Genomic DNA, 18,963 nt, shown 5'->3' with positions numbered 1-18,963 from the left:
TTAGAAAGTCTACTAATCACATTGGTTGTGGGTTCAAGACTAGAATTTTCCCAAAATTCCTATCCATCGAGTTTGCCAGTGATACATAGTAGAATTTCTGTGTATATCTTTAGTTCATAATATGGATATATATATTTATTTCATAATCTGTGTGTGTGTGTGTGTGTGTGTGTGTGTATATATATATATAAATCTACTTAAGTAATTTCAAATACTCAGAGACACCAATTGTTCTCCAATCCATATTTAGATGGATTAATATACATATTATGGTTGGTGGGAGAGATGAGGATGAGTAGTTGTATGTCGATTGTCTTGACGCATGAGAAATCTAACAAAGATTGTTATATCTAAAATCAGTAATGAATATACTTGCTATTTTTGACTTGGCAGTAATGTTTATGGAGTGCATTTCATTTTCTGTTCTGTTCATATATTGAAGTATGTGTTAAGTTTGTAGCAGCACTATGAGTTGTGAGAATTCTGTGTCTTCTTGCAACATCTGTAATTCGAGTGTTTGAATGTCCTACTCTGCCACATGCCATAGTTTACTTTCCTTGATGCTTCATAGCTGGGTATTTTGCTACTATCTTATGCTTCCACCTTTTCCTCCTCTGACTTTCTTCTTAATAATAAAAATCACAATTTTTGAAGAAAGGACTGTTCAACTCGAAATACACTTCTACAAAGCATATACTAGCTATCCTCTATTTATACTACCTCATTCTAAACCTAGAAAACAATTACTCTCACATCATGTGATAGCTTGATAGGCGCGTATAGGCCTCATGGCGTTGAGGATTATCAAGAGACGACGCCTGGCTATAAGGAGGACGTTCGATGGTTGTGCTTTTCTCTTCTACATTGATTTAGCGAGAACAAAAAAATTCCTTCATTCATTATTCTTCCCTGGCCGCCAACCTCGTAAAGAACCAAGTCTTTTAAAAAAAAAAAACTGAAATTGAAAGTGCCAATAGCGCCCCATACGAAGTGATTAAGATGGAATCATGAGCGGCCCTTGGGGCTTGAACTCAGGTTCCACACGTTGTGGCTAAACGCACGATGTTATTTGGGCAAGTGCCAGTAGGAGCAAAAAATTACAGCTAGCAGGCACAAGTCCAACCCTAGCAACGTAGAAACCTAAGTAAGTCGACTCATGGCGACTTCTCCAAGCCCTGCATTTGTTAGTCCCGCAAAGCTTGCCCGTATTTGCAGCTGCAGCTCAAGGTGACCTTTTGCATCGTCCAGTCCTTGCTTGCCTCTGGCTTAGACACCTTCCTGCTTTGACGGTCTCGGTCGTAGTCTGCCCATCCATGCCGTAATGCACGGCCACACAGACGTAGCTCGGTGCCTCCTCGACGCTGGGATGCCTGGGAATGCGGTGGATGCTGCCGGAAAGTCCGCTGCCGATTATGCCATCGAAGCTGGCCACCAAGGTGTCTCTGCTCTGCTTTCAAATGCAGGTACATCGTTATAGGTTTATTTTTACGAGATCTTTGTTATTACAGCTCAACTTTTCGTTGACTGTCTGTGCACTGTGATATGAAGTTTAGCTTTTCAAGGATCGCATACACCTAAGTGATCGTGAACATCAGGAAACCATGTTAGGTCAAAATGGCAGGAAGAAATTTACCTCCAGTTGTCAACCTAAATGTGAGAGGCAATGGACGAGATGCAATTTTGTATTCTGAGAGAGAAAAACTCTTACCTCATTGCAGGGAAGCTGCTAGACTCTGTACCATCTATTCCAGAAGGCCCAGACGGTCTACAATAAATGCATCAATCCCAGCAATGATACAAGTTGCAGCTTTAAAGATAGCTCCAAGGAATGATAGGGCTTATGCTGATTAGGAAACACTGTTAGGTCAACCAGCAGGAATCTAGATCATAACTTCATATCACGGGACCTTAAAGGTTCAAGATGACAAGTTCATATTACGGGACCTTAAAAGTAAAATATGAGAATATAACCCCGCTAGGCAAGAAGGCCCAAGATAGTTTAGCAATAATGTTTGGAGAGAGGATTACCAAGAATGTCTGTCCAGTCCTTTTATGCAACCGTCATAAGTACAAAAAAAAAGAACACGAAGAGCAAAGTTTCTTAAGCTTTCCCCTCAGTTTTATAGAAACTATGAATGTCAACCTATATATTGCACATGGTCACACCCTTTTGGGAAGATTTTTGTCTCATAAGATGTGCCATACTTTCCAACACTTCTTATTGGTAAGTGCCCCTCTTTTTGTTGCCATGGAGATGGTTAGAAAATCATGGAACGGTACTATAGAGACTTGCTTTCAAATGCATGTTGAATAAAAATGACCGTTTAGTGTCGGTTGTTTTAATTGTTTTGCATCTTATTTATGCGTATGGCACTTCAAACCCCTGTTTACTTCTGCTGAGTGATGTGCCCAACCTCAACTAAAGCCAGATTTATTCAACCCTCTCTCCACGTGTGGTGAGCTTGCAGGGTGACACGTGTAAGTTATGTGTGCTTACCCATGAGCTTTGTAGAAACTTATTTTGCAGATTCAATATCCTATATTTATAGATGTAAAATAGATGAGTGCAAAAAGGCGTGAGCACTAATAAAGCTTATTGCTATCATCGTCATTATGCGGAAGCGGGATCTCTTGTGATGAACTTTATTAATTTTAAATTGCGACGGAAAGAACATAAACTTAAACCAATTAAACAAACTTAAAATAATTAAACAATACCAAATCCACACAATAGATAGGGGTCAGAAGAAGTAGAGAGATTCCGGCATGACATGGGGTGTGAATGAGGATCACCCTTGACCAGATATAAATTTTGATATATCTTTTAGGACAATTATGTTGGAGTAGAGGATTCAGAGCTTTCATATAGGAGAGCTTTGGGACATGATACTTGTACAAGGTGTTGGGGGGGGGGGCATGAGAGAGACGCACATGGGATCCATGCTACATGGGGGGATGACAACACATCTCAAGGGTTGCTGTGTGGGTTGACACTACATGAGTGAGAAGAGCCGCCAAATGGGCAACAAAGAGAAGATTGGTTGCATAGGTAGCGAGATGTGCACAGAGAGGTTGGCAGATCTGTAGACTGAGGATGGGGATGGATCATCGTATATGGGTTGTGGACAAAGGCCAACATAGAGGAATAAGATTGGCGAAAGCTGGAGTGAAGCCAAGGGCCTATACAAGCGGGGATGTGGGGGCCATACAGACCAGCCAAGGGTTGGCCGAAAGGGAGGAATTTGTGAGGTTGGTGGCACACAGATATGGCTGATTTAAAGACTGGACTGTCGATGAAAAGGCCAGTGGGCAAGCAGGTTTGGAGGGGTCAATCTGAGTGCCTCGTCATCTACATAAAGGGGACACTATGCTCTTTCCCTCGACTCATATAAACCCACTACTACTCAAGGGAGGAGCATGCAATAGACCAAGAGTGTGAGGTAGAGTTAGGAGTAGACAAGTGGCTCTCTATTGAGTTTCCAAGGTAGCATGTGGTTGCAATTGCGTGGATCTCTATGGGAGCTTGTCGGAGCAAACAAGTAGCTCTCTACTGAGTTTCCAGGGTAGCATGAGGCTGCAAGTGCGTGGATCTTTGTGGGAGCTCGTGGCTATAAGGTTTTGACTTGTGTTCGAAGAATATAATCCAAGTTATTTTGGCTGTTCCAATGGTGTACACTATCTCATATCTAATTGTCCTTGAGAGTGAATTTTGTGCACGGATGTCTATTAAAGTTGGATCTATCATTTGGTTCTAGGTTCTTCCTTTTGTTTAATATAGTTTCGCTGCGTGGTAGGTCTAGCATGGTATCAATCTCAATTAGGGTGCATGTGTAGATTCTCCAATATGGTATTAGAGCTAGGGATCCAGAGGGAGGTGAGATCTGAAGCTATGATGTGTGTGCTGATAATTGATTTTCTAAGTAAGTGTTGTGCTTTGCATTACAATTGTAGGATGCAAACAAGGGTGAAGGAGGAAAAAAGAGCAAATCCACAAAGCCTAGATTTCCATTGCACACTTAAAACTCTATGTATCAACCTTTTAAAAACTGGCCACTCTACTCCCCCAGTGGAAACATGTCCCAATACAAAACCAGAAATTCCATGTCTTCCTCTAGGCATCTCTGATATTGACGGCTCTTGTCGCATTCAAAAGTTTATGTAACACACCTACACTTTTCTCCATTGCATTTATGGATCATTATTGGATATCCTATTTTCATTTATTATGATTATGTGTTTGCTGACAATATGTGTGAGTCTTCCATGTGCGAGTTCTTGTGATAGGACTTCACACCCAGACCGGTTATCTTTTAATTCAGAGTTTAGAGCTCTTACCATGGTTGATCATGTATGCTATCTTAGGATAGCCCTTGTCACCTTCAGTGTGATTTGTCATCTTTAGTATGACTTTGCCATCTTCACTATGGTTTACTATCTCCATCTTCAGTACGGTCTTGTTTGCACCATAAATAGTAGAGTGATGGATCTTTAGAATCTATTCAAAAGCCTTGTATCTATGGGGAGTCACTGTTGGTAATATGACATATGCAAGGACCTTGGCAAGTGCACAACAAAACACTTAAGCTTTTGTAGAAAGAGGCGAAACAGTTGTGCAAACTATTTGACATTAGTTCATTTCTGCATATTACATATAGAACAAAATGCCCTGGCGATGCATTAGCTCAAGAAGCTCTCAGAGAAACGCTTAATATAATATCTTAGAATCAAAGGGAATGGATTCCACCTTAAGAGGTTTTAATGCAAGACGAGACGTGTAAATGAGAGTGCTGAAATATATACAGCTAGACAAATAAAGATGTGGATAATTCGTGTGCTGTGGTATGCAACATTTTCTACTCTCGTCTGCCAAGCATGTCTTCATACTTGGCAGCCAAGTGGGAATATGTTGTCAAATTTTAGTTTAAGCAAAAAAGGTATTTTAACATGTAAAGATGTAACCCCACTTTGCCATGGAGTCCAAAGAAAGATGGGGGATTCTAAAAGCTCTCAGAGTTGTGCTTATGTGGAAGCGCAATTTCTAGTTAACTTGCTCAATAAGCTTAGAATTTCACATAGCCATTATTTAGAAATTCACAAACACTCACATATCATCCAAATTCAACATAAAGGGTAGAGTAGAGAAAGGAGAAAAGGAGAAGAATCCAGCACCCGATGGGGTGTGGCTAGGTACCCTCCTACGTGAGGTGATCCCATGTATATTTTTTTATTGCACTGATCAATTACAACAGTGATGCAGGCCCTCGGACAGAACCTGGGCTAACATAGAAGACCTAGGATGTGAATATGAAGCCCGATGAATGAAAAATGGAAGAACTCAATAGATAAAACTGTAGGGAATGTAGAAAGTAACCATTGACAGCCCTTGAAGATATGCGGGTGAAAACCCTTCTTAGTGGAGCCCGTTCTCAGCAAAGTATTGGGGCTGAGTCTGTAACACCACTATATCGACACCAATCCATCTCTCAAGATCTGAAACACATAGAATTCAGATCCAAAACAGTTAGGGTTAGAATTTCCCTAGTCAACCCAGACATGACTAAAGCCCTTCAAATTCAGGTTGGGAATAAAGGGGTTCACTTCTATAAGTCAGACCCTCGGACAGAACCTGGACTAACATAGAAGACCTAGGATGTGAATATGAAGCCCAATATATATCCAATGATCTACCCGATGAATGAAAAATGGAAGAACTCAATACATATAACTGTAGGGAACGTAGAAAGTAACCATTGACAGCCCTTGAAGATATGCGGGTGAAAACCCTTGTTAGTGGAGCCTGTTCTCAGCAAAGTATTGGGGCTGAGTCTGTAACACCACTAAATCGACACCAATCCATCTCTCAAGATCTGAAACACATAGAATTCAGATTCAAAACAGTTAGGGTTAGAATTTCCCTAGTCAACCCAGACATGACTAAAGCCCTTCGAATTCAGGTTGGGAATAAAGGGGTTCACTTCTATAAGTGGTCAATAGTGAAAATTGAAGTTACTTCGTGGCTTGCCCCTGGTGTGGAAAGTAGGAAATCAGCTAGTTGATCAGAAAAATATCAGCCGAGGAGAAGCTGAGAGGGAAGGTAAGAGTGAGAAAGTACAAGGGGGAGAGAGTGAGAGAGAGTAGTGACACTAAAGATGCGGGTGTGAAGTGATGAGCCACACCACAAACTCATAGGTTTTATTAGGATTAGGTTTTTCACCCTATGACTGTCTTAAGACAGTCATAGGTGTCATATCTTTAATAAAGGGGTGGCAATGTGCCTTTACCCCAACAACCTCCCACCTAAAGGCCAATATGCCTAAAGGGGAGAAAAGAATAAAAATTATAGCAATATACAGTTACTGTATACAAGACCATAAAATAAGAGTGGTCTCATCCTAATCCCATGATGTGGCGGCAATGTGCAAACCGCTCTGTAGGCAAGCTCTTAGTGAGCAAATCTGCAGGATTATCATCAGTATGCACCTTCACAAGCTCAAGTCGCTTGTCTTCCAGTACCTCCCTGATGAAATGATATTTCACATCTATGTGCTTGGTCTTTTGATGAAAGACCGGATTTTTTGCCAACATGATAGCACTCTGACTATCACAATGCAAAACTGGCATATCTCCTGTAATGCCCAAATCTCCCACCAGCCGAGTAAGCCATATTGCTTCCTTGCAAGCCTCAGTGGCTGCAACATATTCAGCTTCAGTACTTGACAGTGCAACGCATTTCTGCAACCGAGACACCCATGATATAGCACCTCCTGCAAATGTGAAAATATAACCGGTAGTAGATTTCCGGTTATCTGCATTCCCTGCATAGTGTGAGTCTGTAAAACCATGCACCAATGCATCCTGCCTACCATAGCATATGCACAAGTCTTTGGTACCCTTGAGATACCTTAAGACACCTTTCACTGCTTCCCAGTGCCGCTTGCCTGGATTTGCCATATACCTGCTGATGACTCCCACCGCAAAAGCAATATCCGGACGAGTGGCAACCATGGCATACATCAAAGAACCAACTGCAGATGCATACGGAACCTTGGCCATTTCAGCCTTATCATCATCTGATCTGGGGCTGTCCTTACTGCTGAGTTTTAAATGTGGAGGCAACGGGGTACTAATTGACTTCCCCCCCTCCATTTTAAACCTCTGCAGTACTTTGTCAATGTACTCCTTTTGTGACAGAAACAAAAGTCCCTTGGACCTGTCACGAGTAATCCGCATGCCAAGAATATGGTTTGCATCACCCAAGTCTCTCATGTCAAAAGACTTATGCAGTTGTTTCTTCAAAGCACTAATCTCCTGCTGAGATTTACTGGCAATCAGCATGTCATCCACATATAGAATGAGTAGCATCAAACTGCCATCCTTTGCCCGTTTGGTGTACAAGCAATGATCGGTCTCACACCTATGATACCCTTGGGACTGCATGAAGGCATCAAACTTCTTGTACCATTCTCTTGGTGCCTGCTTGAGTCCATACAAGCTCCTCTTGAGCTTCACAAGCTGCTCTTTCCCTTTAACAGCATATCCCTCTGGCTTACTCATATAGATCTCATCATGGAGATCTCCGTGAAGAAAAGCAGTCTTCACATCCATCTGACATAAATCCATGTCCTCATGAGCAACAAGAGCTAACACTGCTCTCAAAGTAGTCATCTTGACTACAGGGGAAAAGATCTCATCAAAATCAATGCCCTTCTCCTGCTTAAATCCCTTGGCAACCAATCTGGCCTTATACCTCGGTAAAGCATTTGAATCCACTTTGACTTTGTAAACCCACTTGCATGGCAAAACCTTTCTGCCTGCAGGTAGCTGCACCAAGTCCCATGTATCATTTTGAAGTAGGGAGTCCATTTCTGACTGCATGGCTTTCTCCCACTTCCTTTTCTCTTTTCTTCCCATAGCTTCCTTGAAGCTGGAAGGCTCACCACAATCTGTTAGCATAATAAAATCAGCCACATTATTGGCTCCTGGGACAAACCTGTCAGGAGGCCGTTGTACACGGGTGCTTCTAACAAAATGTCCCGGATTATGCTGCTGTCCAGCCTGTTCGTCATGCATGACGGGTGGCTGTACCACCATATCTGGCTGTTCTACAGCCCCATCTGCTGGCATATCCAGTGGTGCATCATTGGCAAAATTATCTGGCTGATTTTCAGCCTGTATACCCTCTTGAACAGGGTTATCTGCAGCAGCCTGCTGCTGCATATAAATGGGCATTCTTTGCTGTCCAACATCATCATAAATAACCCTCCTGTATTCCACAAGTTGCACGGGTTCCTTGTGTACACTATCCTCTTTAAAGATGACATCATTGCTGCGTATAATCTTCCGTTTAACGGGATCCCATAACCTGTACCCCATTTCACCTTCGTCACCATACCCCATAAAGATGCATCTGAAAGACTTTGGCTCCAGTTTGGTGTGCAGTTCTTTGCGTATATAAGCAAAGCACTCGCAGTCAAACACACGTAAGTGCTTATATGAAGGTGGCTTGCCAGACCACACCTCCTCTGGCACTTTCAACTCCAAAGCCTTGTTTGGCGACCTGTTAATAATGTGAACTGCTGTTTACACGGCTTCTGCCCAAAAGCCATGGGGTAATGCAGCATAAGACAACATACATCGAACCTTCTCCTGAATAGTTCGATTCATCTGCTCACTTACACCATTTTGAGATGCATTATGAGGGGCTGTGAGTTCCTGTTTAATGCCCTTAGCTTCACAAAACTGTACAAAAGCATGTGACACATACTCACCCCCATTATCGGATCTGAGGCATTTCAGTCTACGACCTGTCCGATTCTCAACCTGAGCGACAAACTTCTTGAAAGCATCTAAGGCATCGCTCTTATGCTTCAAGAAATAGACCCACACTTTGCGTGTGGCATCATCAATAAAAGTAATGAAATACTTTTCACCCCCTAGTGATAACTGTGGCATCTCACACAAATCAGTGTGCACTAGATCAAGCGGTGCTCTATTCTGGGGAGTTCTACTCTTATGAGGAGTCACAGAATGCTTGCCAAATATGCAATGATCACAAGTAGGCAAATCTGAAAAAGAAAGAGACGGCAGATAACCCAAACGTGACAGTTCTTGCATTCCTTTAAGAGACATGTGTCCCAACCGGCTATGCCACAATGAAACCTTTGGCAGCTCGGTTATGGCAACAACATGATTACCCACACTGGAAACATAAAGAGGGTACAAGGTATCACTCTTATAACCCTCAGCCACTACAACCTGGCCATCAGTAATCACCCATTTGGAATCCCCAAATGTGGTGTGGTAACCACTGTCATCCAACAAGCCAGTGCTAATTAGATTTTTCTTGATTTGCGGCACATGGCGGACACCATCAAGCATAAATATGCGTCCATCAGGGAATACTATCTGTATACTGCCAATCCCTGCAATCTGACATGCATAGTTGTTCCCAAGATGAACAACTCCATGAGTACCTGTGTAGGAAGTAAACCACTCCCTATGAGGAGTAACATGAAAAGAAGCACCTGAATCCAAGAGCCAGGTGTGCATGTCATGGCCATCAATAACCAAAGTATGTGCAATTACAGCAGAAGAGCATAAAACATCATGTCTGTCACTGTCACTATCCTCTGCTGCAACATTCACTGCATCCAAGTCATCTGCCTTGGCCTTGCCTTTGCCTTTGCTTCCACTGCCTGCATCCTTTGTTTCAGCCTTCTTGTCTTTCTGATCCCGTATGAACTTGAAGCACTTAGACTTCACATGTCCCTTCTTGCCACAATAAAAGCATTCAATATCCTTTTTGCCACGGGACTGACTGTGGGATTTGGACTTACTAGCAGATCTCCCCTTCTGCTGAGTCCTGCCTCTATCCTGTACCTGCAAAGCATTTGAAGACTTGCTGCCCATATTATTTTTCCTGCTCATCTCCTCCATAAGGAGAGAGCTCTCCACATCAGCATACATAAGAATGACATTTGAATTTGACAGGGTGGTCTTGAAAGTGTCCCAACTCTCAGGGAGAGTACACAACAAGAAGGTAGCCTTGAACTCCTCATCAAGGTTCAAACCCTGTGCAATCAGCTGTGTAAAGATGGCATTGAACTCACTCAAGTGTGAGGTCATAGCTGTACCTTCCTTCATGCGAAGATCAACCAGCTTCTTCAACAATAAACCTTATTGGCTGAACTCTTTTGGGCATACAACTCTGCTAGCCTCTGCCATAGGCCATAAGAGGTCTTTTCAGCCTGAACATTGAACACAAGAGTATCAGAAATAGTAAGCATGATAGCTGCCCTTGCGGACAAATCAAGCTCTTCCCATTCATCATCTGCCATGTCAGATGGCTTGACACCCTTCACCCTTATGGGCTTAGAAATCTTCTTTAGCAGAAGTACATTCAAACACTGTTCTGCCCATAATGCATAATTGTGTGCTCCTTCCAATTTCTTTATGTTCAGAATTGAAGATTCACTTCCCCCTGATGCCATATCAGATAAGGAAAGTTCCTGACTCCCTGTAAGTCAAAAAATGACCGAATAAAGTTCTGATTTCTCAGAAAGAAAACCTGCTCTATCAAGAGCCAGAAGCACTCACAATAGTGCTGTTTTTTACTGTCAAAAGAATCTGCAGCAAAACAGTAAATTTCCCTCCAGTTACTGTACCTTCTGACACACTGTACCGTGCTCAAATAGGCATACAAAACAGTAATTTCAGAATGCTGCAGCTGCTCCACAAGTGCTTTAACAGTGCATCATCAGCTGACAAAGCACAAAACACTGCTGTCCTGATCACTTCTCCCACCTCAGATGAGGTATTGCACTGATTTAATGTGCATAAACCTGAAACCGGCCTCTAATCACTCAGAGGGTAGTGGAACTAAACCTTTAATCACTTCAGCACTTATTTACAGCTCACAAAGCATATATCACAACCATTAACCATTGCATGATCACCATTTGGCATTTACCCATTTGTTCACAAACAAAACCACTGAAAAAGGGATGGAGGCTAGAATGCCCCTGCTCAACAGACATAGACAAGTGCACCCGATTGGCCCCAAACACCGTGGCGCCCCTTTCGGTATTTCTTTATATTTCACAGTGAAATGATTACAAGTTGCATCTGGGAGACCTTCCCTGCAACTGAGCACGCAGCCCCAATTCACTAAGCCTTCGCAAGGCTTTCAAGCATATAACACCATCACATAAGTGCACTTAACCCGTAGGCTCAACCCAAAGGCATTCTCTTTTCCGAGTGCAATTCCATTGGCTGTCCAGATGCAATCACATTGCACCCCAGTTGCACTCTCTTTGAGTGGTTTCCAGATGGCATTCACAAAGCTTTTCAAAGCTCCAAAATAAAATCAGCAAAGTACCCAACCAAAGAATGACTCATGTAGCACTGCCTGGGCACCTGTGAGCCAAGAAAGAGGCGGCACACGAGGCCAACCAATAGCTTATGGCAAAAAGAAATTGCAGTAGCAAAATCACAACTCACCAAGCCCTGAAGACTCGAACCAAGTCCTCAATCGCCAAGAGGACATAGTAGCCAATGCCCAATTGCATTCTCAGCCAAAGAGGAGTGCAAAGGCATGAAGAAAGAGCATTTACAAGAGCCGACCAACAAGAATTCCACTGAAAAATGCGAAAAGAAGCACTTCTGTCGCGAAGAAGTGGGAGTTCTTGGGCTCAAAAGAAGCGTGCTTCAGAGAGGAATGCATTGAGAAGGTTTTGGAGAAGTTTCATCGCCGGAAAGTCCTCCAAAACTGAGAAAAACCAGTCAACCAGCGCATCGGACCACTCGAAATTCAACAGAAAGCTGTAGCTTTGCAAGAGGAGAGGCCTAGGAGGCGGTAGAAGCAAAAAGGTCCAGAAAAAGCCACTTTTGCAAATTCGACCAGCAAAAGAAGTGCTCAGCTCTGCCCGTTCTACCAAACGCACGGAGGGAAAAGCATATCACTACGAAGGGGAGGCAGAGGGGAAGCCATTGGGCCAAACGGAAGTCGAGGAATCCAAATGGGTGAGGAGTTATGAAGAAAAACGGAATTCAGCTGAAGGAGGCTGAAAAACCAGTCCAAAATCTCAACAAAGGGAGAAGATGAGAGAGAAAACCACACATGTGAAGTTTAGAAGGCCCAGGAAGGTCCAGGATTGGCAAAGGAGCATGTAGAAGGCACTAGAGCCACCTGGAACTCTAGGGGGGGCCACTGAAGGTACATGGCCCTCTAGGGGGCCCATTAAAAATGCCACATCATCATTTCCCAACAACCACTCTTTTAATTCCTTGGAATGCCTTTGGGCCTAGGGATTAATTACGCTTATGTGCTAGGCACCATGCCGCGTTTAATTGCACATTATTAAGCCCACGCTTGGACTTTTAAAACCAAAGTTGTCACGGTCTTGTAGTACATTAAAGTACTTAGAATTTCACGCCCCCGTGACATATCCCTCTCTTGAAACAGCAAACCACACAGGAGCGAGCATGAAATATAGCATAAAAGAGTATACAAGAAAGCCGTAGCTATAGTATACAGAGATAGTAAAAATATGGCTAGGAGAGGCATGCATCCATCCATATATACTGCTCAAAATCTATGTGATCCTCGGCGATCAATAGTCAAGATGCATCAATATCATGAAGTCTCACAGCAGAAATACTGTCAGCTCAGTATCTCGGATGAAACATACAGTGTCATCAAGCGACCTCATGAAATCATAGTGAGCCCGTCTGTACTGAGGGAGTGGAGGTGCTACCTCCCTCTCGAACATCAGGTAATGCTCCAGACGCTCGCTCTGCTGAACTACCTGTAGGAGCCCAAACCGCAGTCGGCTCTAATTGGAAAGCATCAAGGTAAAGCTGCAATATCCCAGGTGAATCTGCGAGTTCACCTTCCTCCATCCATTTCGCATCAAGTGATGGGTAATTTTGAAATTTTACCAAGTAGCGACGGATAACTTTACCCTTGAGCTTTCTATCTCTGTGTGCCAGTCTGCTCTGGGACCAGAAGTTCATCCTGTTCTTCCACTTCAGGTTGCACCTCATCAGGTACATCCTCGGGAATATCTTCATGATATTGCTTTAATAAGCTCACATGAAAGGCATTATGTATCTTCCAATGCGGAGGCAACTTCAGCCTGTAAGCTACCTCGTTTATCTTTTCAGAAACCTGGAAAAAACCATAGTAACGCATGTTCAGCTTTGTGTACAACCTTTCCTTGCCTTTCTTATTTTTCAGCCTTGCCTTCTGAAAACGCAGCAAAACCCAATCACCTTCTGTGAATACCAATTCCCTGCGGTGCTTATCTGCTGCTCTTTTCTGCTTGTCTTGACTTCTTTGCAAGGCATATTTGATCTTCTTGTAAGCCTCTTCAAGGCTTTCCACAAAACGATCAGCTTCGAAGATTTTCTCTTTTGTATGCAAAATGGGAGGTATCTTCCTGGCACCTTCCACTATTTCAAAAGGTGCTTTACCCGTGGATGTGTGCACCGTATTATTGTAAGCATATTCCAGCAAAGGCAAATAATGCTCCCATTTGCTTTTGTGGTCTGAGACATAGCATTTAAACATATCCAAGATGGTAGAGTTTTCCTGCTCCGATTGTCCATCAGACACCGTGGCGCCCCTTTCGGTATTTCTTTATATTTCACAGTGAAATGATTACAAGTTGCATTTGGGAGACCTTCCCTGCAACTGAGCACGCAGCCCCAATTCACTAAGCCTTCGCAAGGCTTTCAAGCATATAACACCATCACATAAGTGCACTTAACCCGTAGGCTCAACCCAAAGGCATTCTCTTTTCCGAGTGCAATTCCATTGGCTGTCCAGATGCAATCACACTGCACCCTAGCTGCACTCTCTTTGAGTGGTTTCCAGATGGCATTCACAAAGCTTTTCAAAGCTCCAAAATAAAATCAGCAAAGTACCCAACCAAAGAATGACTCATGTAGCACTGCCTGGGCACCTGTGAGCCAAGAAAGAGGCGGCACACGAGGCCAACCAATAGCTTATGGCAAAAAGAAATTGCAGTAGCAAAATCACAACTCACCAAGCCCTGAAGACTCGAACCAAGTCCTCAATCGCCAAGAGGACATAGTAGCCAATGCCCAATTGCATTCTCAGCCAAAGAGGAGTGCAAAGGCATGAAGAAAGAGCATTTACAAGAGCCGACCAACAAGAATTCCACTGAAAAATGCGAAAAGAAGCACTTCTGTCGCGAAGAAGTGGGAGTTCTTGGGCTCAAAAGAAGCGTGCTTCAGAGAGGAATGCATTGAGAAGGTTTTGGAGAAGTTTCATCGCCGGAAAGTCCTCCAAAACTGAGAAAAACCAGTCAACCAGCGCGTCGGACCACTCGAAATTCAACAGAAAGCTGTAGCTTTGCAAGAGGAGAGGCCCAGGAGGCGGTAGAAGCAAAAAGGTCCAGAAAAAGCCACTTTTGCAAATTCGACCAGCAAAAGAAGTGCTCAGCTCTGCCCGTTCTACCAAACGCACGGAGGGAAAAGCATATCACTATGAAGGGGAGGCAGAGGGGAAGCCATTGGGCCAAACGGAAGTCGAGGAATCCAAATGGGTGAGGAGTTGATCAAAGACGGGAAGTTGAAGATCGACCACTTATCCAAACTACAAAAAACGGTGGTGCAGAGCGCACTAAGCTGAAGGAGGCTGAAAAACCAGTCCAAAATCTCAACAAAGGGAGAAGATGAGAGAGAAAACCACACATGTGAAGTTTAGAAGGCCCAGGAAGGTCCAGGATTGGCAAAGGAGCATGTAGAAGGCACTAGAGCCACCTGGAACTCTAGGGGGGGCCACTGAAGGTACATGGCCCTCTAGGGGGCCCATTAAAAATGCCACATCATCATTTCCCAACAACCACTCTTTTAATTCCTTGGAATGCCTTTGGGCCTAGGGATTAATTACGCTTATGTGCTAGGCACCATGCCGCGTTTAATTGCACATTATTAAGCCCACGCTTGGACTTTTAAAACCAAAGTTGTCACGCCCCCGTGACATAAACCACTGGGCATACACTGTTTTGTTCACTGAAAAAGAGGCTCCAGACACTTCAGCCTGTCACAAACCTGCAACAGAAAATGGGATAAATCCCAAGCAATCACCCTTCTGCCAAGGGGATAAAAGGCATCTGAAGATCTCTGACAGTAACCCAAGTGCTCTCAAGCAAAATCTGGGCAAAAGCCCCTTGATTTAACACCTGTACCAAGTGAAAAACACCTCAACACTGAGGTAGCAAAGAAAATACAGCGCTCTCCTGGCACTTTCACCTGACAATGCAATGCATAAACAGCCCTGTGTACTCAATAACAACACAGATCCCAACGTACAAACACTGAAGAGAAAATCTTTTGAGCACTGTCAACGATGGACAGTTAGGGGCCGAGTAAACTCGATGCGCCTCGGCCAAACGTGGCTCAACTAAGATTTTCCAAGGTGTCGTACACAGAATGTGACCTGTAGAAATGTCACTGAATACACTGCGGAAACAAGACCAATGTGGTCTCCCTGGCTCCACACTGCCTCAAGGCATACACTGCATAGACTTCAAGGCAAAAGCCCTTTGAAAATGTCACCCAAAAGCTGAGATTTGCACTCAGCAAAAGCATAAAAGTCCTCTGCAAAATCAAGGCATTACCTTCCCGAAACAAGATAACTGTGCAATCAACCACACACTGTGGTACTAGTCACCTCAAGCACGAGGGACACGAAGGTACTTGCTGTACTTTCAAAACACAGTTTTGAGAACTGAAAATGATCCTGAATGAAGAGCAGCGTGCTCTCTCTCCTTTTCTTTCTTCTCCCAAAAAAAACTGCTGTACCTGCTGTACTTTCTGTACCGGTGTACTTGTGCAGAGTACCACTGTACCTGCTGTACCTCTGCAGGGTACAGATAAAAAAAAAGGTTCGAAAAATGTACTTTTCTGTTGCAGATCCCTGTCGCAGTTTCCTGACGCAGCTCCCTGTTTGCAGCGGCGTCCGTACAGTACGAACGCCTGTACGGAGTCCGTACGGAGGTACGGACGGCCGTACGGCCGTACACGCGCGTGCCTGCGCGCCGCCCTGTACGAAGCCCGGAGGCTGTAGCAGCTAGCAGCAGCTAGCTGCTGCTGTGCAGCTGCTGGCGCTGCTCGGCGCCGCCCTGCTGCAGCCCGCGATGCGCCCTGCGCTGCCGCTGCAGCTGTCCCGCGCCGCCCTGCCCTGCTCGCAGACCCGCTGCAGCCCGTGTGCGCTGCCCTGCTCACTCGCGTGGGCTGCCGGTGCGCTGCCCCGATCTGCTGCCCCGCACTGCCTCGCACTGCTGCCCGAGCTGCTGAGGGCTCGAGGCCTGAGGGGATAGGTTGAGGTAGAGGGAGTGGGTAGGCAGGGGTAGAGGGGGAAGAGAGGCTGGCTTTGATACCAGTTGAGAGGGAAGGTAAGAGTGAGAAAGTACAAGGGGGAGAGAGTGAGAGAGAGTAGTGACACTAAAGATGCGGGTGTGAAGTGATGAGCCACACCACAAACTCATAGGTTTTATTAGGATTAGGTTTTTCACCCTATGACTGTCTTAAGACAGTCATAGGTGTCATATCTTTAATAAAGGGGTGGGAATGTGCCTTTACCCCAACAGAAGCAAGAACAGATTAGAGCAGAACTCGCACTAGGGAATAGGCTTGAACTTGCGTATATTAAACATCAATGACAGCCCTTGCTTCTCTATTTTTGGATACCTTGTCTTTGTATCACTAGACGACGACTAGCCTAATATATAGGCTGGCATATACCCTCTCTCTCCTTTTTGTAATAGGATAGCAGCTATGGCATCCTAAGGTACATTGACACTACGAAGAAAGTGACAAATCACCAACGGGTAATAGGTACATTGTACAAATAGGACCTGTATAATTTGTGACCTCGTGCAAGAAATTCTTCAATTGTCCAGTTGTTTTGGCACTAGCATAGCTTCTACTGCTAAGACCTTCTCAAGTCCATCTCAATCCCCCTTGATTGAAATGATGTGTCCAAGAAGTCTCACCCTACTTTGTAGGATGCCAACTTTGAGAGCCCATAACAATACCTACTCTAGCAAATATCAAGTTGTGGCATGAGAAGTGTGAATGTTTGCACGTGAATATGTTGTGTGAGATTCAAAAGAGCAGAATGGTTGAAGACCTACTTGCCATCCCACATTACTGGAGATTTGTTCTTCTTGCATGATGGGCAAGCTAGCTAGGCAACTGGTTCCCAAGAAAACTTAGAGGCAAATGGAGATCTCCAATGATCCACTGAGAGGACAACGTGGATGATAAGGAAATAGAAGAGCTTTAGCCACCATGCCTGAAAGAGTGATTACCACGGATACCTTATAGACTAGAGAGACTTCTTCGATGGTTCACCATGATTTTTGAAGAAGTGTAGTATATTAGAAGATGACTTTTGCTACATTGCTACATTTGGAAGACCAAGCCAACTTGCTAGAATTTACCTCAGTAGGCATTCTAGCGGCAAAGACATTTGATAAGGAGAGGGACCTGAACTAGGAGGAGGCCTCAACATGCTTTGGAGGCATAGTTGGGATATTGTGGCCATGCGTGCAAGGCTAGGTCTTCAAAGTAAACTATAAAGCAATGGCTGATTGGCCAAGTACAAGGCTAGACTCATAGCCAAAGGATAATTTAGAAGTATATAATATTGGAAGACGACTTTTGTTACATTGCTACATCTGGAAGAGCAAGCCAACTTGGTGGAATTGGCCTCAATAAACATTCAAGTGGCGAAGACATTTGATAAGGAGAGGGACCCAAACTAGAAGGAGGGTGTAGAAAAGGCGATACGGACAGATTTGGAGGTGAAGAAGGGGGAAGATGGGGTAGGAGAGAGAATGAGGTAGGAAAGAGAGGGAGAGAATGAGAGGGAGTAGGAAAGAGAGAGAGTGAGTGAGCGTAGGCAGGAAGGAGGAAGGGAGAGTAGATAGGATTAGATGTCACATCCAAAAGGTACATAGTAGGGGGTGGATGGGGACTTACATAGTCCCTCCACATTTTCCACCTAAAGGATCTCTAACTTGGCCCTTTTTCCCCTTCATTACAGAGGGCCATGAAGGTTGAAATGGAATGCAACAGAACTAGCCCTAGTTTTGGATGCGCAATAGCAAGGGAAAACTAGGCTAGGGAAGTGTAACCATTCTAGAAACCCTAAGACGAATCTGTAATTGGCTTTGAAACCCTAAAACGAATTGGTAATCAGCTTGGTAATGAGCCTTGAAACCCTAAAATGAATCGCTTCTAGTAAAAATGCAGCGTGGATCCTCAATTTGCAACTGTTGGATGCCAATCGTAGCAAACAGAACAGAATTCATAGCATATCTGTGTACTAGCACTTCAAAAAAGAAATTTGAAGATAGGCTGGAAACTAATTCAGCAATCCAAACTCAACATTGGAAATGGAACATGAATCACAGGGAGAGTGGGAGAAAGAGAACAAGACGCCACACTAGGGCCCAGAAATATGGGCTGGGCCCCCTTGAATGCCTTTATTGCAATAGAAAATTGTTTACAGCTGGCTCATGTTGGAGCATGAAGCTGATATAGCTTGGATTCTTCCATACAATTGGGAGCCTAGAGGCCTTTATTTTATGGACTAGGCCAGCTAGCTACAAAGCATGTGCTTTTTAAAAGCTGGGCTTGGTTTTCTTGCCAAAATAGGTGCTTTTTTCTAGAAAGCAATAGCTTTCATCTAAAAAAGGCATTTCCCTTGCTTTCAGCCTTGTGGACTCTCTTTTAAGCGCTTTCCCCCCTTGCCATGTGCTTTCTTTCCAAAATTGGGCGGTCCATATCTGTTTTTCTCGTGGGACCTGCTTTTGTGCTTTTTCCCTCAACAACGGCGTTTTTGCATTCTCCAAGGTCCTGCCACAATATCCAACACACCATTAAAGGTTATGCATTCTAGTTCTTTGGGACTAATCCTAGTCCCTT

General features: G+C 44.0%; 1 protein-coding gene across 1 annotated transcript in view; it reads left to right on the top strand.

Annotated features, from left to right (window-relative positions):
- Positions 1–1,006: 1,006 nt before the first annotated feature.
- The window catches only part of LOC147888469 (ribosomal RNA processing-like protein), a 40,325-nt gene continuing 22,368 nt past the window's right edge, over positions 1,007–18,963 (top strand). The window contains exon 1 of the mRNA XM_087392736.1: positions 1,007–1,463. Coding sequence (XP_087248862.1) covers positions 1,322–1,463 — 142 coding nt within the window. The 5' untranslated portion in view covers positions 1,007–1,321. The remainder of the gene's footprint in view (positions 1,464–18,963) is intronic.

This window comes from Dipteris shenzhenensis, chromosome 21 (assembly GCF_047967505.1).
Source record: "Dipteris shenzhenensis isolate YYH24624 ecotype China chromosome 21, Dip_SZ_1.0, whole genome shotgun sequence".
Taxonomy (NCBI): Eukaryota; Viridiplantae; Streptophyta; class Polypodiopsida; order Gleicheniales; family Dipteridaceae; genus Dipteris; species Dipteris shenzhenensis.
The sequence above is the reverse complement of the archived record's forward strand: the minus strand, read 5'-3'. Positions and strand labels throughout refer to the sequence as shown.